This window comes from Phalacrocorax carbo, chromosome 9 (assembly GCF_963921805.1).
Source record: "Phalacrocorax carbo chromosome 9, bPhaCar2.1, whole genome shotgun sequence".
Lineage (NCBI taxonomy): Eukaryota > Metazoa > Chordata > Aves > Suliformes > Phalacrocoracidae > Phalacrocorax > Phalacrocorax carbo.
This window is the reverse complement of record NC_087521.1, coordinates 34,570,130-34,592,763: the sequence shown is the minus strand read 5'-3', so window position 1 is coordinate 34,592,763 and position 22,634 is coordinate 34,570,130. Positions and strand designations below refer to the sequence as shown.

The 22,634-nt window shown below is 45.3% G+C and overlaps 1 protein-coding gene across 2 annotated transcripts; it reads right to left on the bottom strand.

Moving 5' to 3' along the window:
- Positions 1-983: 983 nt before the first annotated feature.
- Positions 984-21,551, bottom strand: ATG14 (autophagy related 14). 2 transcript variants are annotated; one of them, XR_010374517.1, is made up of 11 exons: positions 21,264-21,551; positions 15,686-15,748; positions 15,512-15,554; positions 15,022-15,103; positions 9,547-9,784; positions 8,903-9,132; positions 8,389-8,510; positions 7,215-7,301; positions 7,018-7,103; positions 3,150-4,117; positions 984-2,807 (listed from the first exon to the last, which is right to left on the bottom strand). XR_010374517.1 is itself a non-coding variant. In XM_064461085.1 (10 exons), the coding sequence occupies exons 1-10, from the start codon at positions 21,545-21,547 to the stop codon at positions 3,811-3,813; spliced, it is 1,542 nt and encodes a 513-aa protein (XP_064317155.1). In that variant the 5' UTR covers positions 21,548-21,551; the 3' UTR covers positions 984-3,810. The 2 variants fall into 2 exon arrangements, 1 of the variants encoding a protein (XP_064317155.1); XM_064461085.1 differs by having other exon boundaries at positions 984-4,117.
- Between the last annotated feature and the right edge of the window lie 1,083 nt (positions 21,552-22,634).

The window sequence follows — 22,634 nt, the reverse complement described above, 5'->3', positions numbered from 1 at the left end:
ACACCTGCACGAAACCACTCTGATGCATCTGACCTCCTCCTCGAGCTTCTTCCAAGGTGGGAACGGTGTCGAAGCCTCACCCTGGGCCGTTCCTCCGCCCCCGTCAGCACTGGGCTGGTCCAGGCAGCCCTGGAGGGAGGGGACTTGGGGCGTTACGGGGCTGCTCTCCTGCCACAAACCAGTGGTGGCAGAGGACAAACCCTCCTGCTGATCACACTGCTTAAGGCAGAAGTGACCTAAGCAAGCCCTTGGCACAAGCTGAGCTCGGAGCCAGGCTTGGCTCTGCGCACAGGCTGCTTTTCTGCACGGCCATGACTGACTGCTGCGACCGTGGCAGCCAAGTGCCCCAGCCCACAGGCAGGAGCCCCGCGCCGCTCCCGAGCGTGCAGCGGGCAGGAGTCGCGGGGCATCGGTCCTCCCCGCGGGGGAGCTGCCACCAAAGGTGAAGTGGGCCAGGTCGTTTCTCCTCCCTCAATCAGCAGCCCCTAGGCCAGGGCCTGCCAGGCCCCGGGGAGCAAAGCCTGCCTCTTGCTGCCAAACACAGCCCTTTCCCCTCCCCATCGCTCAGACACAACAGTTCAATAGTTACCTCCTTCAAGAGACGCACGCTTGCATCCTCCTGGAAGGCCCTGGTAAAGAGGAGCGGCTTTCCTTGCACGCAGAAGTAATTCACACTCAGCACCTGCGGAAATGGATGTCACCCAGCAGAGGAGGAGTTCAAAGCCAGGCTTACACGAGAGATGTATCTGTTTACATGTACATATAGGGACACGTGTGTGTGTGTGTTTTGTAGGACTCCTGTACCTGCTCCCATGGAGATGCAGTTATTTTATGTAAGAGTATTTTTTTAGAACCAGTATTGCTTAGTCCACCGCTGTACGATTGCACTGTAACAGGTCTGGTCCCTGTGATGCTTCAAAGGCTGGAAATTCTTGCATACTTCCCCAGCACGGTTGAAAACAAACCACACAGAATTGTAAATATACAACTTTAAAAAATTACTGTTAAAGATTTATTGCAATAATACAATAAAATATAGAAAAAAAAACCCAAAACAGTTTGTGTTTAGTTACATCTAGCTCGGAAGTCGCAGAGAGAGGCCCCGAGTTTTTGCAGGCGACAAGCAACCCCTGGGTGTCCCACCCGAGACCCTTCAAAGGCACCCGATTTTCAGTGGAGGGCTGGGCTCTCGAAATCAGGTTTTTCCCTGGCAGCTCGGATCGGCCACCCCAGATCACTGGTCACAGGCAAAAAGTCACGGCCTAAACTGAAATTCCCACATTCATGCTACGCAAAGTGTTCTGTAAACTCTCAGCTGGCTGTCTTCAAATATCTATAATTACAGATATTCCTGCCCTCCCTCCCCTGCCCCCCAAACAACCTGGAAACCTAACCCTGGCGATTGCACTCAAGGTTTGGACACACACGATTTCTTCCTTAGCTACACATGTGCAAAACACTTTTTAAAAAGAAAAAAAAACCCACCCAAACCCCACAATCTGCATTCTGTTACAAAAACGTTTCGTGAAAAGACCCGTCCCAATGCATTTGAACACCCTCGCAGTGCCGTTGTGCACATGTCAGAATATGACATGGTTGCAAATAAATTATTTTGGGAAACACGACGGTTGTGACGTATATGGCTTAAAAGTGGGGTTTTTTTGTGTTGTTTTTTCTTGCCCCAAGTAAATGACAGTGTACAAAGCTGAATCGTGGCCTGACCTTTAGGGGTTCAAAGTAGCACAAAGGCAGGGATGAAAGTGTGACCAAAATGCATATTAAAAACAAAAAAAAACCCCACAACAAAAAAAGATATTTATCAGGCGGGGTCCAGTGCAAAATGAATGGGGAACCGGAAGGGGCCGTGCGACGCGAAGAGCCCGCTATACAGTACTGGTGAGTATGTGCTGGTTGCTCAGAACTGCGAAGGATCCGATAGCTGCGAGTGCGTAAAGTGCTGTGACCCGAACGGTGGGTGACCCGGCTCTCCCGGCCCCGGCGAGGGCAGCCCTGGCTGCTGGGGGCCCGGGGGGCACCGTCCCCACGCAGGCTGCAGTAGTCAAGGGAGTCTTGGCTGTTCCCTTAAAATGAACCCAACTATTGGATTTAGACCAAAAGAATGGTAGGACTAAGGGTGTCTTCATCTAACAACGCCCGGGCTGTTAGGGCAGAGTTAAGGGTCTTTGGTTTAAAAAATAAATATTAAAAGAAATTACCGACAACAGACACCCATCCCTAAGGCCAAAGAGAAAGAGCTGCCGTAGGAGGGGTGGGGGGCTGGGGGAGAGAACGCTCAGCCGGTACCCCGGCACGGAGCTTGCTGGGGCATCGGTACCAAAACTGCTTTGCCACCCGCTGCTCGGCGGAGAGAGGAGGCAGCCCTGGCTGGCCTGCAGAGGAACAGAGCGAAACCACCAGAGAACACCCCGCGAGGTGGCCGGGTAAGCCAGGCCCGGAGCTGGGACTCCAAACCCGCGGGAGGACGCTGCCTGACAGCAGGGACGCGGCTTGCGCATCCCAGGGACCAGCAGGGACCAGCTGCGTCGCCGCAGGGAAGAGCGGCGGAAATCTTCCCCTCCTGGAGGGATGGGAGGATGCTTTTACATTAGTTTAACCCCGTGGAGAAGTACAATATCCCAACTACATAAAATGTAAACCATACGTTGGAAGCCGCACTGAGCAAACCCATCTTTAAGTAATACATACCGCAAGGCAGAGGAAGCGGAGGAGCACTTGTTAACGAACACATCTGTCAGTACCACACCTCCTGTAGTTTTACATGCGAGCCAGCTGCGCTCTGAGCATTTCTGCAGTGAAATGAAATCAACTTCTTGGCATTCAGTAAACGAAGGGAAAAAACACCCCACCAAACCCCACCATAAACCTAAAATAGAATAGGGTTTAAAATGCATGTAGTGTGGCGACCGCGTGACTTCATTAAACTAGTGTGAAATGAGGTTTCTCGAATATTAAAAAAGTGGCAACGTGGTGTTGGAGCTGATGAATATTATTGCAACAACGCAATCCTGTATCGGCATCAAATGTGGGTCTAGCTAAGAGAACGTCCAGTGTTTCTTTGGTGTATGATATTAAGAGTAAAGAGCCTGTGTGCTTTGGACAGCACAACACGAAACGTGTAGGCTACCTACCGGTGGAAACGGCATGAAACGAGCCAGTTTTCTATGGCAAAACTGGGTAGAGATTCACAACCAAATCTAAAATAAGAGCAATTTGCTGTGTGAATTCCTGTCCATGCTGATTCTTTGTATTAAAAATATGGCAACAGAGATTAGAAAAACATGTTAAAAATGCATAATCTTCATGTCCTGAATGAAAAAAATTTAGAAATATGCATTTTTGCATTATGCAAGACAGATTTAAAACACACGCAAACGAAAACCCTGTAAGGAGTTAAGAAAAAGTGAACTGCATTTGCACCACTGTCCAGACTGCACACTGAGCAGCCTTCTCTCTGTCCTCATCCCGATCCAAATACTCCAAAATCTGTGTCTTCTTTAGAAAGTAGAGCTGGAGGCTACCGGGTCCTTTTTCTTCGACACTCAACAATGCAGACAGAACCAAGACAGAAAGTGCCGCCACAGAATCCATCAGAAGTACGTAGCTAGCTAATTTACAAAACGGTACCATCACAGTCATCTTGGGTAAATAAAAAGGTTTTTCTGGTTTACAAAATGAAAGTCTGACCTTTTCTTTGTTCCAGGCACTACTTAACTGAATATGTAAGGTTTACTACAGCATTGTCGGGGAGGGATTCCTTCCACAAATCCTATGATCCTTTTCCCATGCGCGTTAGCGATGTCCAGTGTACGCCTTCAACCACGAGGTCACCGAGGCAGCAGCGGACGAGATCATTCCGCCAGCGCTGCTGCTGGCAATGGGCTGAGATACCTGCGTGCTCTGGCTCTGCAGCATCTCCACCTCCTGAGAGGGGATCTCGCAGAACCTGGGGCTCGGCAGATTCTCCCAGTCCGTCCCTAGGTCTGTCTCTTCATCGCTGACGTGCTCATCTCCGCTCTCATCCGTTTCGCCGGTGGCGCTGGGATCCACAAACTCCATGGAGTCTTCAAGATCAGCGCTGATTTCGAAAGGCCCAGACCTGTGAACACGGACACAATGCCGTCAGCCTGTTGGGTACCGCGCGGGAGAGGGACCGTCGCTTCGCTGCCGGGAGTCCTAGGCATGCCAAAGCACCCTGCCCTGTCACACGTACAGCGGAGAAATTCAAACACCTCCTTGTTTATCAGCTGGCAGAGAGAAACTCGCTGGCTACAGAGATAACTGTATTATGACAACGGTGAAACAAAAACCACTGGCCAAGGAAGCGATAGCTGGGTTCCAATCCACGGAGCAGGAACGGCGGAAGAGCTGTTCTGCTCTGGCAGTGGATAGTGAAACACGCGCACACAAAAGAAATCGCTGTTGATAACAACTCACAGCTCCACTGGTAGAAACCTCAGCTTGATGTGGAGCAGCTTTTATTTTTAACGCTAGCCCTGGCCAGGCCCAGACGGCTGCAGCTCCGTCAGCAAGAGGAAGGGTGTAGTTTACAGCTTACAGGACTCGGTTGGCACAACTCACCACTGGAGGCTGCCCAGAGCAGCACCTCACCCTGAGCGACATCGCAAGATCTTTTTTACTACTTTTTTACTCTGAGGCTGGTCTAACACTGGAACAGGTTGCCCAGAGAGGCCGTGGAGTCTCCATCATTGCAGATATTTAAAACCCCACTGGCCGCAGTCCTGAGTAACTTGCTCTAGTTGGCTCTGCTGTGAATGGGGCGATGGGCTGCATCTCCAGAGGTCACGGCCAAACCCACCTGCGCTGGGACTCCGAGTTCCCTGCTGCCACTGCCTGGTGGGAGAAGCAATTGCATCCCGCCCCGTCCCACGGCTTTGCACCGGAGTATGGGCAGCCAAAATCCAAAACACCTCTACTGAGCCAAAGCAGGCAGTTTCAGAGGCCTGTGACCCACGGTCAGCGAGCGTGAGGTTGTCACGGAGGCGGTGAAACGTGGAGGATCCCCGCAGCCAGCAAAGTCCCTGCCAAAGTTCATTGCAAAGCACAAAGCTGCTCGGTGAAACAGAGCAAGAGTTTTACATGGGCAAGAGTGTTTCTCCAGCCTTAGTGGGAGAAGGAGCCTGAAGCAGTGACTTAGCATGGAAAACTTTAATCCAGACAATTAAAGCTTGGTAGAATTATATGTATCTGAAAACAGTAGCTTATAAAGGAGATTATCTGGCAACTATAGGCCTAGATATCTAAAGGAAAATAAAGAGAGCTGGCTGCTGCAAACTTTGCAGACAGCTAAGACATTAAAGGTAAACACTCCTCTTTCATAATCCGGAAAGGAATGGGAGCGCTGCCTTCTGGCAAAGCATTTTGCTTAACAAGGCAACATAAGAAAAGAGTCATCGGGTTTAAGGCCAGAAGGGACCATTAGATCATCGAGTGACCTCTGTAATAAAGGCCACTACGTTCCACCCGTTCCCCCTGTCCCGAGCCCAGTAACTTCTGCCTGATGAAAGCATCCATTCCAGAAACTCATCCAGCCTCGACAGGACGACATAAGGAAACAGAGAATCCCCACGTTCATTCTTGTGGGTAATTAAACTCTGTGTTAAGTGCACGTGCCTTATTTCAACCTCGCTCAGACCCTTTGCTTCCGATGGTTTCTATAAAGCCATTCAAGCAGGCTGTATTTAATCCCCATGAAGGCGTGGAAATCAAGTCATCTCTCAATCTTGTCTCTAGCGAGCTAGAACAGTTTTATACAGACTAAACTATTCCCCTCACCAGTAGGTATTTTCTCTTTCTGGTAACCTCTTTTACTACACAGACCCGACTGATGCATGTCGAGCTCTGTAACATTTGCACAGGGAAGCCAGACCCATCCCCCTGCTCTGCCCTTTTACTTCACACCATGGGGATCTGTCAGGCCTTGCTTTCTGTCCACTGTGGCACCGGGATCTTTTACAGCAGCTGCTCTCTGGGACAAAATTCTTCATTCTCTGGCTATTTCCTGCGCTCTCCTCGTTTTCAGACGAGCAGCAGCAAGCACATCATTTTTTCCAAACTGAGCTATGTTACAAAGATTTGGCTCCCCATATCTTTGGGCTGAATCAGTAGGGATAGACCCAAAGAACATAAGGTTAGAGGCACGCATTCGGTTCCTCATTGTGGCACTGCAGGTTTTTAAATAAAACTAGATCTGTACGTGAGCACAAAGAGGAAAAGTAGATTTCAGAACATCACTGTGTTTAAGGGGGAATAAAGCAGTAGTCAGATTAAACAAATATTTGTAGACTGTCTCAGGCACAAGTGACTTGTGACTGGATTATCCCAACAGGAAATCAATGTTGTTGGCTTTCTTATGTTTAAGTTGTTAAAAAAAAGGAAGATTATTAAACCTGGTGTGTGCAGCCCCCAGGAACTGATGTTCTTTTCATCGCGTACTAAGTTAACAGAAAAGTTGTCTTTAATCTTAATTTACATAGAAATGAATATTATTTGAAGTGTTGACTTTGGTCTAGGGTGTTCATTGACTGGAAGTATTCTGGGAAAGCTTTACCTAGTATTTGTTTTAGGGTGTATATTCCTGGATGCTCTCAGGTATTTACATGTTGGCAAGATGTGGGTGTGGTCATATTTGGCACATGGTGAGACTGCCTGGTATATGTGCTGCTGTCCCCTGGAGGGAAGGGGTTCCTGCTTCGGGGCGTAGGGGAGCAAGTCCGTAATCAGCTACAAAGCCTCCAGCTGAGCCTGCCATATGCAGAAGCACAGCGTACACGCATCTCTGAAATCTAATTCCCTACTCAGGAGCCCCTTTTTGTGTCCTCTGCTGTCTCCTCCTTGTAACTACCCTGATTTCTGATGGGCTGAGGACTGATCTATAGGTATGGCACAAGAGAAGAGTTTCCCTTATAAGTAACAAGGCAGATGCACAACCTTAAATGGGATTCAGTCACGGGCGAGTTGAGATACTGCTGCTCTTACCTGCCCAAGTTCTCGGTGTCTGGGCTGACCAGGTACATAAGGTTCCTGAGCGTATGCAGTGGGTGCAACAGATCTAAATTTACATGCTACCGTGGGGAAGGTAAGAAAAAGACATGATCAGTTACTGGAGGAAACCTGCAGACACAGTTGATATTTTAAAAGCTATTTAAAAGAATCCAAATGTGCTTTTCCCCTACCTGAGAGAAGCAAAGGTGAAGGATATTAGCATTCAGCTTCTTCACTGCCCGTGTGAACCTGTGTCTGCTGAGATTCTCTCCACAGAACTCGCTGTTGAAACACCACACACACGCATATAGACACAAAGCAAAATGCTGTGAAAATACACCTACTGGAGACATCAGCATTCTGTGCCCTGGCTTCCTAACAAAGCCCGGAGTAAACATCCTCACAACGAGCCCTTGTTTGAACTGTACAGCCAGTTTTAGAGTGCTCAGGAGGTTAATTTTTCACCTTGCAAGACTGTTAGCATGTCATCAACAAGCACTGCTTGCCCTAGTCTCACCGGTTTCAACAGGACAGGTGATGTAAGCTGTATGAAACTCGAAGATCCACTGCAGCCAAGCTGTTTCGGCTCCCCTTTTAAATCTTGCATCATTTCCTGTTCCCAACCTTTTCCTTCTCTGAAGACTGAGCACTCAAGTAATAGTATAAAAACACTGCAGTGCCCTCACTTCAGCAACCACTATTTTAAACACTTCAAAGAGCCCAGCAGCATATTTGAGACCTCTGGAAGACTGACCAGGTCTCCAGCTTCCTCAGTGCTTCTTCCATACAGATCCCATCTGTTCCACATAGACACTGAAAATCTAACAGTGCTTTTCATCACAAATGGGGTTTATGCAGTACGCTCCCAGACGTCTGGCAGCCAGGTACGTTCCCCATTGGTGTTTTATCCTAAAGAGAATTACATTGCTGTCATGCCATATTATAAGGCCTTGTTCTATAGCACTTAATCTAGTGGAGCTATTCAGGATGACTAAGAGTTGCTGAATTGGGCTGGGATTTTGTAAAGCACAGTAGGGTCTCATAAAATTAGAAGTGCTATTCATGAGCTGTCATATTTCATTTGTAATTCGAGGATGATGAATACACCAATTAGAAAGTTGTTCTTTTTGACTGTGGTGGTTGGCCTACACTCTCAGGAGGTAAAAAAGGAGGGAGGAATTATTAACCGTGGTCTAAAATCCTACTAGTAGCCCTCCATCCCAGATCAAACAGCACAAAAATCCACAAGCCATCAACCGTTACCATAAAAGCTGTTCCAAGTAATGACCCTGTTCACTAAACCAAACTGAATTAAGATCAGTCAAAACTGGTCACTGATTCACCTCCTCAGAGGCTTGTATTTACTTGCCTGTTGCAAAGCTTCTTGGGAAGATTTACATCAAGTATGAGAGACAAAGTGTTAACAAGCTGAGTTGCATAGCACAATGCAGCACTGATGGTGTAAGCAGGGTTATTATGTTCCATATCTAAAAGAAATAAAAACATCGTGAAAGTCTCATTTTAAATGATGCCTCAGTGGGTGTGTTAATGTGTTACTGAAGTCTACTCTGGAAAATGTCATTTGTAAGTATTGAGAACAGCCTGAATCCAGCAATCATTTACAGTGAAATCTGTCAGAAGTTGGTAGAAAATAGTAATTCTTGGAATTCCTGTTAAAACGACGGCATGTGAACCGTGTCAAAACTGTGAATAATTAACTTTATCTCTCTATTACATTGTGCTGTGTCCCAGTGAGCATTTCCTGCAAAAGAGGATTTCAGTGGACTAATCCCTATTACTGGTATTTATTTCTGACTCAGGTTTGTCTGGGCTCCAAGTTCTACAGCTTCTGGAGTATCCCAGGTGCCTTGGTTCTTACCTGGTCCTTGTGTAGTCTTCTTCTCTTCCACCCAATTGTAATACGCTGAATAGTCCCCGTTATTAGGAAGGGTTATCCAAGGCCCTGTGATACTGATGCTGGTGTCCCCATTATGATCATCACACACCCATCTCCCAGAGAGATACGTGGTTCTCCTGGCTTCAGCCAGCTTGCTCACAGTGCTAGAGGTCATAGCGTTGTCACTCTCAGAAGACACATCCGCAGGATCTCTGTAGCACCCAAAGAAGAACAGAGTGTTTTTAAAGAAGTTTTAAAAATACGTATCAGAGATGTTCTTGGCAGGCACTGAGCCATATTTCACCGAGAACAAAAAGCTTGTAAAAACACTCTTGCAAAACTCCCTCATCCCAGAACTACCCTCCTTTGCGCTGGGATTTTTAGTGATCTATTTTAAGAAAGTTTAACATTGGACACATGCCTCAGATCTCTCGGGGGGAGATTCTAGCAACTGCAGATTCATCTGTTCTGGACCTCCATCTTTGGGTCAGATGCTTTGCCTTTGGAAACACCTCCTTCTCCCCACAGATGCTAAGGGAGCCAGAGCGTCTAGCTTAGACTTAGTGACTCACTTCTGGGTGTCTAAAGCTAAGGAAAAGGAATCCAAAAGCATAAGCCTTCTGTACCTCATGCTTGTCTTTACTTCTTCAATGGGAAATATGACTGATGTTAGCTCCAGGATATGCGTCCGACGAAGATTTGCCAGATGCTCGTACTGGGTTTTCAAGTCATAGGTTTTTTTCTCTACCAAGTCTCCCAGCTTGCGGTTATGCCTCTGGATCTTCTCTTTCTTCTCCTGATGTCGCTGAGCCCTGCGATAATGCTTCTGGTTCTCCTCTTTAATTCTCAGAAGCCCCTCTGCATCTGTGAAAACAGCAGCAGATGTTAGCTTTGGAAAAGGAGCTGTGAGGTACCTGTAGTGAGCTTGAGAAAAATATTATTAGTATTTACAGAAAACAAGATCTACAGGAGCTTAAAACAGAAAACCCTGCTAAACTATCAATATTTTTCCAGCTGCTAAGTAGTACAACTTTTTAATATTTTCTGAAGATCTCCAAAGAGACTGAAATTGGGATTAATCTTTCTCTATCTTTTACCAGCTATTTTTGGATTTGGAGCATAGAAGCCAAGATTTCACAGTTTAATTAAACTTTTGAAGCAATCATCACGACAGAAATAGCTTGACTGTACATGTTTTTAAGGTGCTGGCCAAAAAGACATGCATTGCTTACAGCCAAAATCAAGTGCAGATAGCATCTTCATTCACCATTTCTGGCACCGCTGCTTCTATTAGTGTATGTTATTTGGGCTTCGCGCTCATGTATGTGCTCATAAAGCACTTGGATTCCTGCAGTGCAGACTTCTTGTTACCACAAGGGAACACTGACTATCTCCCTTCCCAGTCACAAAAAGAGAAATCTGCTTAAGTACCGAAGTGCTGCGACTGCCTGAATTTACTCCATGCATCGGGCACACTGAGGCTTGGAAAAATATCCTTCAGGAGCATCTGCTGATTCTCCTATAAAATAATTGACTGCAGTAATGCTTCCAAAAACATATGGTGCTAAAGAGAGCGTGTTAACCTACTCTGTCTTTCAGAAGCATAGGAAAATATTTCTTGTACACACTGTGCTGGTTTTGGCTGGGATAGAGTTAATATGTTTTTAGTAGCTAGTAGGGGGCTGTGTTTTGGATTTGTGCTGGAAACAGCCTTGATAACACAGGGGTGTTTTAGTTGCTGCTGAGCAGGGCTTGCACAGAGCCAAGGCCTTTTCTGCCCCTCACCCCACCCCACCTGCGAGGGGCTGGGGGGGCACAAGGGGTTGGGAGGGGACACGGCTGGGACAGCTGACCCCAGGGATGTCCCACACCATATGGCGTCATGCTCAGCGTATAGAGCTGGGGGAGGAAGAGGGAAGGGGGGGGCATTCGGAGTGATGGCGTTTGTCTTCCCAAGTCACCATTATGTGTGATGGAGCCCTGCTTTCCTGGGGATGGCTGAACACCGGCCTGCCCAGGGGAAGGGGTGAATGAATTCCTTGTTTTGCTTTGCTTCTGCACGCAGCTTTTCCTTTCCCTGTTAAACTGCCTTTATCTCAACCCATGAGTTTTCTCACTTTCACCCTTCCAATTCTCTCCCCCATCCCACCGGGGTGAGTGAGCGAGCAGCTGGGTGGGGCTGAGCTGCCGGCTGGGGTTAAACCACTACATACACTCTCCAAATACATGGCTAAAACTCTTCATGTACCTTAGTTTGAATGAAAGCCCCCATCTACTAGTCACTTACTTTCCATTTTTACAGCTGAAAAGACACAGTGCTAGTCAGGTTCTCTTACAGCAAGGCATCACTTTCCTGTAATCAAAAAGTGGGTTAACTGCCCCATGCAGAGAAGGGAAGCACTAAGCCCTGGCATTGTTTTGCTGATATACTTTGATTGCAAGGCACAGGTGAGACCAGAGCTACAATAAGAACGGTCCGTGGCATCTCCTACTCAAAGAAGCTGCATTATATACTACTAAAATCAAGACAGCTTCTAAGCGGCTGTAGCTACCTCAAACAATGCATTCAGACTGACAGTCTTCCCAACAGGGGAGCACACAAATTAAAGGCTACATCCAAAGAATCAATCCAAAACCAATTCCCATCTGTGGGTCTGTGCCCAGCCATGCTTGGCCAGCACACGATACCCTCCCGCTCATCCTGGTTTACACCTGCAGAGCTGGAACCACACAAACCTCTGCCTGGTCCCTGGCCTGGCAGGGTGGGAGACCAAGCCTGCCGGTCCCCTCAGGGCGCGCCTGCCCCCGCAGACACAGAGGGCGTCCCTCTGAACATCAGGAATTATTTCTAGTCGTCTAACAGATCTGTTGTGACACATGATGTGTTTGGTAATAAGAAAGATCAGGTATGGGGGAATGCAAAGTCCCAAATTAAAGGTGAGAGTAGTTTCCCTGTGCAGATAAGAACTAAAACTCCTCAGGTTTATACAATAAGCGTCCCTCCGTTAAAGGAACCGTACAAAATGGACTCTTCTCTGAGCAATACCAAGAATCCCTATGTGCCAGCTAGTAATTCAGTTTCCTTTAACCATTCCTGTAACATCAAAAGAAAACCAGTGAATGCTTGCATTCATGTTCCCAAACTCTCCCTTTGTATAAAGAATAAGAGACAGAGAGGAGTAAAATGTCCACCTGTTCAATTTTCACATTTATGTTGTACTTGAAAGGCTTCCTCCCCCCCAAAGTGAACTCTCTTTTCTGCAGGACCAACAGCAATTATTTGAGAAGCAGGGGAGAACACGGCGCACACACTTCCTCTTTAGCAGTCCCCGTGCAGAAACAACTCTCCTTTTTTTGGCATAGCTCCTCTGCTTTATGACCCAGTTTATGAGGTGATTAAAATTTGTCCCCAGAAGTATTTCAGGACACCACAATGTCCCACACCTCTACATTGCCTGATAAATGCAAGCACAGGCACACCGACCTCTGCCCAAAGAGCTACGCCAGATATTTGCAAGACTGTCTCCTTGAACTGTTCTCCGCAGACAGAAGGCAAACACACATATTTTAAAACCTTATTTTAAGCATCACCAATTATTAAGGAACCCAGTCAACTGCAAAAGCAGGAGTCCAACATCCCAGAAATTGTTCTTATTTCAGAAAACTAAACCATACCATACCCAAGAGAAGAGAAACAACCTATTTACATTTTCTAACGTGGTCCAACAGCAAGCCAAGTTGAGTTCCTGATCTATTGGCTACCCATGGCAAGAGTTCATTTTGGGTCTACCTGCAAGAGCTGTTTTGGGCTAAGTGAGACAACAACAGGTTGGCTGGGCAATAGTTAGATCGGTTCATGGGTTAAATCTCATCAACTTCACTGTGAATCAGAGAAGGTGCAAAAGCTGCATATAATGCACTTCACAAAGTAGTAGAGAAGTGGAGGAACTCCCCTCCCCAACTGGTCCTGATATTTTGCCACCTTCCAAGCTGCATTTTGAGAAAAGGTGGCAAAGTTCCACAAAGTCACATTGATTTCCTTTTCACAGGCTAAAGAGAACAAGCAGTTATTAACTCCTTCATAAGAATCTTCTACCTACTGAGAAGTTTGCTTTTCTTAATCTTCCTCTTCTCTAAATCAAATCAAACATCAATTTTCTTGGCCATTCCCTGTGTTTTATTCCTAATATTCTCCTCCAGACTTTCTCCAGTTAATTCATATCTATCTTAAATTCCTCAAACTGGACTCCAGACTTCCACTGAGGTAACACCAATGCACAGCAGGATAATTGCTTCCATCTTCAGTGCAATGCTTATATTAGTATTACCCAGGATAAAGTCTAAATCTTTCAGGAGCAGCATTAAATTGATATTTTTATTTAATTTGCAATTCCCCAGATCATCTCCTGTCAAATTTCACCATCATCCCCTACTTTGGGTTTATACGTTTCTTTTTCCTGAACAATGTGTACTCGGCTTCGTTCTTTTTGGATTATATTATCAATTTATCTGCATGATTTTGCATTTGATCCTGTTCTCCACAGCATCCACCTTGGCTTCCTCCATTCCACCTTCTATTCTACCATGCAAGCTATTATGGAAAATACTGAACAGAACTGGGCCAGGAACTGGTTCCTGCTGAGCTCCACCTGTCTCACTTCCTCAGTTTGACAAGTATCACCATTCTTTGAATGCAGCCTTTCTAGCCTTTTGTGTCAACCGTACAGCAATTACACCCAGAGCGAGTGTCTTTGCTTGGTCGTGAGACAGTTTGGGGTAGTGCCCAATGGCAAGGTACGTTGCATCTTCTGCTCTCTCCTCCTAGAGCACTTGATGCCCAGACAAGGCATTGATTTGACTTGGCCTATTCTTAGCAAAGTGATGCCTACTTTTAATTACCTTATCTTCTAACGCCCTACAAAGTGGCCAGAGGTTTATAATAGGATGACTTTGTCACCAGGTCTTCCTCTACCCTTCAAAAAAGGATGCTGTTTTCACTCTGTTTCCTGGGACTTCCTCCCTCCCTCATGCGTTCTCAAGTACTCCACAGACTACTTCAACTTGTTCCTTAAGTTCCCCTAAGGTGAATCCCGCAAGGCCTTGATGACATAATCAAAATAATATTTACCTGGCTATTTTCTTCCCTTAGCCTGCAGCCCCCTCATGATGTAAAATTTAATCTGGCTAAGCAGCTGATCACATTTTCTTTATGAGAAGCAGCAGCAAAGGCGGCACTGAATGCTTCAGACTTCTCTGCACTGTTATTTGCTCTCTTTCCTGTTAACTAACAGGCTTGCCTACTCCATCTTTTTCTTATTATACGTTTATTGTTATTATCCATCCTCCTTATTAATTGAACATCATTTTGCATCTCAGCCTTTTTGATGTTATCACCGCAAGCTTGTACTATTCCTTTGTAACTATTTTCAAGTGTATGCCTGTGCTTCCACCCTCTGTATGGCTCCTCTTGAATTTCAGGTCGTAAAAATGTTCCCAATTCAATCAATATGCTTCTGAATATGCTTCCTATCTTTCCATTGCACGTAGGTTGTAAGGAGCGCTGCATATTCTCTTCCGAAAAATGACCCTACAAATCTGTCATGTGTAAAATACTTAATGAGTTTCAAAAATGAAGCTGCTGAATGGCAGCAACTCACCAGTCTATGCTATGTTTCAGTAAGTCTTTCTTAAGTACGATTTTAGGATTTCTAGACAGGTGTGGGTTAAAATTCATCGGTTGCATGAAATCCGTAACAGCTGCAGAGCTGTTTGCTCCTCTTTATAAAGAGGAAGTGATCAGAAACACTACACTGAATAAAGCCGTCTAAGGATAAAGCCAAAGTCACAGGCTACTAAGCATTTACTTTTACAGCTGTTGCAAAATGATCTCCATCCAGCTGAATAATGCCTACTGTTTGCTAATTAAAACCCAACCTTAAAAAGGCTAAAATCCACTCACTGATTTGCCTCCAAGCTGATCTAAGAAGTGATGGTTTGGAAACCCACCATTTTGAAAAACTAACACTCAAATTCACATCAATTGATTTTTCACTCTAAGGCACAGAGTTTTTACACATCACAAAAGCAGAGACATTACTCACGTCTTGTCATTTCATCATTTTCTTTGCAAATGGTCTGTTTCAGCTGCTCAATCCTCATCTTGCAAGACATTATTTTCCATCTCTGAAAAAGAACATTCAGCAACTCTAGGGCACAAACGACTTCAAACACACTGACTAATGATTAACAACAAAGCCAGCAGCTTTAGTGCAAAAGTAGCAGGATGTTCTTAATTGGATCAGACGAACAAATAAATATTTCATATACTGTTTTGTGCACAGAAGAATGCCACAAACAAACTGAATGCTTATTATAAAGTCAATCAGTATAACAAGTTATTGAACAAATATCTGGTAAGAAATGAAAAATATTGACCTTTTGGAGCACTCTGCTTGCAGAGCCAATTTCAGTTTTGCTTACAACAGGGTTTTTGGGAAAGGAACACAATGCCCTCAAGGTAAATCATAACTTTAAACTATGAGATCTAGGAATTCAAAGAGTTTAAGAACTATGGGACACTTGACAACTCACCAGCTGATCAGTTATCTCTTTCCCTTCCATGGCCTTCAAAACACTAGAGGAAAAAACATGATTGAAAGTTTTATGACTATCTGGACTACGTCTGTCTCCAGCAACAGTGCGTTAGACTGTTTTGTTTTTCTGAGAGTTCTTAGAGTTTATTTTAATTTAATAACTATAACTTACTGTTTTTGGAATTCTCTCTGTTTGGTTTTAAGATGCATCAGCCTTTCTTTCTTGTCTGAAAACCTGGAAGAGATGTTAAATGTTTTTATTGACATTTTGCACAATATGGCATTGTAAGTTGTCTGAAACAATAAAAAGACTGAAGCTTGTGGGAGTCTTTAAACCTCAACTATCTGTCTTAATCTTTGGACGTAAAGTCTAAATGTATAAAGCTCTTGCAGAAATTCTAGAGAATATGTCTCACAGGAATGGCATCAGAACCTCCGAACTGAGGAAACATCAGCTTGTACTATCAGACTTGTAAGCAAATTGCTCTCTACTTCTAGAAGATTTATAGCTTAGCAGTATCAATATTTTGCGTATTAAGAAAAACATATAGTACTCTAAAAACCTTTAGTCACTGGAGAAACGACTAGTACTATCTCAGACACCGTAGTGTTAGTCTGAACTGCATTATTTCACAAGTTGTGGTGGTATTAGCTGAGTCCAACCTGGCAGTGGGAAACACAGGTCTTCATACACTATGCACTGCATTTCTCCCTTCTAACATGGAAATGTCATTCATTAATTCATCAATGAATTCATTAACGGGTCCAATAGGACAGTACTCTCTCAAGAGTTTTACATGATATCCAAATCTTTCTTGTATCAGTAACAGCAGTAAGTCGCACTGTCTTCTACTTATTTCTGCTGGGCACTTGTAGCCCTCACATATCCACGACCCAAATGTCTGCTTCAGTCCAGCTTCAACAGGTGTCTGAGGTACAGGAACTGCAGAGAACTGATCAGAAGGGAATTTTTTTAGGATTCATCATCCTGTGTTTTCGTCCTTTGGATACGCAGCAGCCATGTTATGCTCCCCTCCACGTTCCACAATGTATTGAGAAATACATTTAAAGAAAATTGCATACGAACAATGCTTATTGAGACATTACAATAAAGCATAAAGTGACAAAGCTGACAGTAAGAGCAAGCAGCAAGAAAGACAGGCAAGAGATTTAGATGGCATTTAAAGAATCACAAATGCTTTGTCTTCTGCCACCGTATGACTTTCCAGCTTTCCTTTGTGCTTCCCATGTTACAGCACCATCCTGATCCACACCTCAAAAGTGTGTCTTGGGTTAAGTCCAAGTATGGAAAAAACAGTTCATTACATTTCCCTCTGGAACATGTAGAATTGACAATTTCATCCTAACAGAGGCCTAATACTTCACGCACAACCCATCGAGTCCTTTGTTTCAGGGATATCTCAGCTTTTTTATAAAGAATTACACAGTAAGCCTGACAGGATGGCAGGTTGTGCCCCTCTCCCTCCACTCAGCTCTGTGGGTTTGATTTCAGGTAAAACTTCAAAATGCTTCATTTTTTTTTCTTCGAAGTACTGAAACCTGAAAGCTTGGTGACTAACTTTGGGTTCAGAAAGTACGTAACCACCCTTCCAGATGACATTAGCATTAACAACGACAACAAAACTACTGGCTGCTGCCTTTGTAGTCAACGAAAAATATCTGTTTTCCTTCCAAAACAAACCCAAACCAAATGCAGGTGCTTGGCATAAAAGCCAGAGGCCACACGTGAACTGGAGGAATGTGGTGCAACTGGAGCCCGGCTGCTCAACCCAGCGCATCCGTTCTTCCTGCGTGTCCTCATCCCACCAGTCATCATGGAAATTATAGAAGTGCACTGTACAAGACTCCTGTTTACCACAGGGTGATGCACACCTACTGTACCCCTGACCTTTGGCTGCAACCAAAAATAACTTGGCCCAGAAAGACACCGCTCGGCAGTCACACAGGGAGGGAGAGCTGGGGTAATTTGGCAATTCTTGTTTTCAAAGCTGGATTAATGGGCACAGAGTCTGACTAAATGCAATTACCTAAATCACGTCCATCGCATCGGCAAAAAGTTGGATGATCTGTCAAGAATCTGGGACTAAGTTAAGTTCTTACTGGGCAGGGAAGATAGAAATATTTGTGAAAGCCTGCAAAAATTACAGCTCACCACGCACTTCAGCAGCTACGTCAAACAGCTCCTACAAACTTATTTAGCAGGTTTCTCCTAAGCAAACATTTCCATTTCTTTACATAGCCCTAATTTTAATTGCATCACATCGCATAATGAACTTTTCTCTATATATCTACAGCCTTTCAATTTGGCAAAGAAACAAAATTTTGGATGAACTATTATAGGAATGCCCATAAAACGTAAATTGAGAGAAGCAGAGAACTCAACATCTCAAATTATCCACTAAATGTTTCTCTTTCCTCATGTCTTATCACATTAAGCTGAGATTTTCTACGGTTACCTGGCTTATTTCCACATGTTTGTAATTAGAGAGGAGCAACCAGAAAGGAGGACTTCCTAATCTATAGGAACTGATTAATGCTGAAGGAGTTGAGGACAGCAATAGATGCATCCATTACTATACCTATTCGCTATAATAAAACTCCACTGCTGCAAAAAAGTCACTATACCTAATCATAACCCGCAGCTTAGAGAAATCAGACAGGCTTAGACGTCACAATTACATTGTCTTTGGCTTTTGCCATCTGCAGACACACAAAGCGAAGCAATTTAGTATGCTTGTAAAACACACTCTGCGAATTTATGCATATGAGAGGCTGGAGTAAACTCCCAGGAGCAAGAAGAGTCTCCGAGCTGAAACCAAAATCAAGATGCCGGCTTAGCTTTTGAATATACAACACATTACTAATGAAAAGAAGAATGTCAGTGATTATTTTACTGGAAGACTTCCGGACTACTCATCCTTAATTATAGCTATACTTCAATAATTAATCTTAACAGCTCCTCAATCTCTCCCCCTCACAGATACAGGGTGTGATTTTTGCCAGACGTATGAACAACTTCAATCTTACTGTAGCTTTTATAAAAATTACCACACAAAACAGTCCAACGCAAAGAAATCTGGAATAATTCTTACTGTTAGAACATGAAATCATTTATCTTCTTCTAAGGAAAAAAAATCATCACAGAAAAATTCCAAAAATAAACCACCACTGGATACAAGGGGTAACACTCATTTTCTTTACTTTTCAAAGGGAGAGAACAACCCTTTCCCCCAACCTGTAACGCTTCAAAAAGACAAATGGGAGGCCCGAGCAACCCCATACACTTCCACACTCTGAATTTCTCACACCGCGCTTATAACCGCGTCACACAGAAAAGCCCTTGTCATGACCCTGCCGGCCTCCTCCGGCACCGGCCATAACGCTGATCTAAAATTAACCCAGGTACTACTAGAAGGCATAAAATAAACAAATAAATAACGATGACAGTAAACACAACCTGAAATCCAGCCAGTTAACCACACCTGTCCCTGCACGACTTTGCCACAGCATACGGTCACGGTTTAAGAAGTCGCTCCCTCTCTCTGCTCACATCGCAAGAAATCCATAGATACCCGCTCGCTCCTTACAAAGAGGAAACAAAGAAAACCGACCTCTGAAGTGACAGGCTCTTTTTCTCTCACTCTAAAATCAGTCACTCCAAGTATTAATTATAGAATGCAGGCCAACATTTCAAGCACAGTTTTAAAATAAGTAATTCCATTATCTTCAAAAGAAGCGGCAGCAGCCCCAGCTTTTTGGGGCCTTGTCTCTACACGGAGTGTTCCTGCTGCAATCAAACATGCTTACATTATCCGCACTGTGTCGTTATTCATGTATGTCATGTTGTTCCTTTAATTCTTTAATATGAAGTTACTGTTTTCAACGAATTGCACTACTACTTGGGAAAGTTTTGAACAGCAGGAGGAACAAAGCCTGGGGAAATGGAGCATACAGGGAGGCCCCCAGAATAGAGGCTCTAGGAGAATACAACAGCAGTGATCCCCACAGACGGAACCATGATGTCCAGGCAGAGGGGAAAAAAAAGTAAAAAAAAAAAAAAACAAACAACAAAAAGAGAAGAGACTAATTCCTGCAGTTAAGAAACACAGTGTAAATATACAGGACATTTGCTAGTCACAGATGAATGGGACAGTTAAAACGTCTTAGGAGGATGCAGTGAAAACTGTCAGAGAAAAGCTGATCTTGTCTCACGTAAAACGATACACGACAAAGAGGGGTGGTTTTTTGTTTTTTCCCCCCAACAAGCTGTTGCTTCTGGTGCTTTGCCTAAGGCTGCTTCTTTATGGTTTCATTTTTCTGATGGGTAGAGAAACTTCTTAAGCCTTGGTTAACACAGAATAACAGTGGTTCCACTATATCAAATGCTACAGTTTAATTTCTGTAATTAAGCCAGATGTTTAGCTAAAATCTGAAGGCTACAAAAGGGGCAGGAAAAAATAGTTGGTTTACGTTCCAAATTTAAGCCCAATTTTTTCATGGAAGCTGCAAGATAACCTCCAGTCTCATACCAACACAAGTTTTCCATCTATTTTAGAAAGACTAAATACAGTTTGTGGTTCCATGACACAATCTTTGATGTAAAAAAAGCCCAGAAAACCCATCCAGCGGCAGACTAAGGTCTCGTATTTTGCAAGCTGATTCACACCAGCTGATACTCTGTGCCCACTCCCAGTGACGTTAATGGAAGAAAGGCACCACCGTCACCTTGCCTGTTCTCGTATTTGGCAGAAGGATGCAAAGAGCCTTTGGTGCGAGGACCGTACCGTACCACACGCTGCTTACCACCTTCCCAAAATAGTTCAAGAAATCACTTTCAGCAGCTGCTAATGAAGCTACAAATGAAGGACCAAGAACACTCTATCAGCCAAAAATAGCCAAAAGCTATTCCAGAGACAGCACTGGGCAGACTACTTAAGAATCTGGGATGGACATGCTGTGAATGACAGCTATGGAGGGGCGATCAGCATCTGAGTCATATAATGACAATATTTGCTTATTGACGTAACACTCATTCAGCCGCCCTCCCATAGAGTCAACACTTTGCAAAAAGAAGCAGGAAGGTGCGTGATTAACTCAAATGGAGTATTTTTTGTAATTCTAAAAGGGTGCCTATGATGAGGACTATTTATATAGACAGGAAAATAAGGAAAAGGTGCCGTTTTCTTGCATACCTTCCTGATTTTGCTTAATGATTTAGAAGACTACCGTTTTAACGCATGCTGCTGAAAATAGATACACGTTTCAAATATCCTACTGCACTTCTTTTTTCGCTGAACTGTCTGGAGCTTCCGTTGGCTACATCAACACAGGCGCGCTGGCTGGTGGCTACAACTAAGTTAGTCAGGTGCTAGATAATGAGGAGGAGGACTTTAAGCAACAGGGTGTAGGTCCTGCTCTGCCTGCGTGCGGCAGCCCCCCAGCAGCGGACAGCCCCACGGTGGGTCCGGCAGTAGCAGGACCGTTCCCCTACCCCACACTCCGACCCCCATTTACTCCCCGCCCCACCGTCCCGGCGTTGCTGGACGGCGGGAAAAGGGAGGGGGAGAAGGGAGACAGACAAACCGCCCCCCCAACACACCCGGCCCTGAGGGGAGCGGGGGAGGGGCAGCCCAACGGCCGCCGCGCGAGGCAGGGCGATCCCCCCGTGACCGCGAGGGGAGGGAGAGGGTACCCGCTCCCCGCCCCCGTCCCCTCGGGGCCGCCGGTACCTCTCGGAATCGCGACCGTCGAAGAAGACGAAGTCACCGCTCTGGACGCATTTGGCGCAGGTGAGGCGGCGGCGCGTTGTGTTGCAGAGCGGACACCGTTCCACCGCCACGTACAGACCCTCGGCGTCTTCCTCGGACCCTCGCAACGCCGCCGGCCCGGCCCCGGCGCCGCCGCCATCGCCGCCGCCCTGCCCGCCGGGCTGCGGCCGGCAGCCGCTGGGAGACGCCATGATGGGCTCCCCGCGCCGCCGGTCACGTGGGACTTTGTTTTCGGGCAGGGGCATTGTGGGAAGAAGGCGGGAAGGAGGGGGCGTCCCTCAGCCCCCTTAGGCTGGGCAGGAGGGTGAGAGACGCCCCCTCAGCAGGGTATGGGCTCTTGGAAGAGGCAGCTTTCCAGAGAAATAACCATTTTTATTTCCTTCTCAGAGCCTGGCTACCTGCAGCACCCGCTGAAGGACGGAGGGCTGACCCTTCTCTGCTCCCAGAGAAGGTGGGAGCCTTGCTCCACAGCAGGCAGGTCAGCCCTACCACTGGGCTCCGTGAGGAAGTTGTGCGATTTTCTTTTCTTTGCAAAAGCTGAAGTAAAAAATAAACATAGCATCTACTGTAGATCTGCCATCATACTACTAAAGCCTGCAGTAAGCAGGCGTGACTATAGTCTGCTTCTGACTGTTCACATGAACCTCATACAGTACAGCTGGTCTGTAACCCAGGAGAGGTGTCCTTTGGCTTCCCAGGGTGGGAGCAGGGCAATGGTGGGGCTCCAACTGCAGTTACCCTCGCTGCAGTCCCAAGCCACACCATAGCCAGTCCAGTCCTGCTGCATGGACTGCACGTACCAAAGTTAGTCCCTTGGGGTTGTATTTACAATAATACCAAGAACAATTTGTTTAAGAAAAGGCGCAGGTATTGATACGCATCCTTAAGAGTGACAGGCGAGCAGGTTTCCTCACTCCAGCCTCAAGGTTAGAGCCAGAATCAAGAGTTAAACACCCAGTCCTGTCCAAGGATAGGGTTGGAAACACCAGGCAGTTAGAAGATAAAGAGTCCACACAAGCCAGAATAACTTAAAGCAATACTCCCTTAAAACCAAAACAAAACCAAAACACATCCCAGATTAAAAAAAAAAAAAAAAAAAAAGAGAGAACCCCAGCCTATGTTGTTTCCCCATCCTGGTGTATTTAAGTGCTACAAAACACTAGCATGAACAGCACTATGTAGGTAGAACCAAGATAGTTGTTTTTAAGACAAGAGTTACCATAGCAAATATTATCAGTAGCTCAGTGAAAAGGCACAGAGCCCTTTTCTTATCTTTAAGACTTTATCCACACTTTCAAAGAGCATTAACTTTACTGGTGAAATTATCTGGCA

Coding starts and splice junctions, on each gene's coding strand:
- ATG14 (XM_064461085.1), bottom strand. CDS start 21,547: ATGCCCCTGCCCGAAAACAAAGTCCCACGTGACCGGCGGCGCGGGGAG. Junction 15,104..15,511: donor AAGAGATAACTGATCAGCTG/GTGAGTTGTCAA, acceptor GTTCTTTTTCAG/AGATGGAAAATAATGTCTTG. Junction 9,133..9,546: donor GAAGTAAAGACAAGCATGAG/GTACAGAAGGCT, acceptor TGGGTGCTACAG/AGATCCTGCGGATGTGTCTT.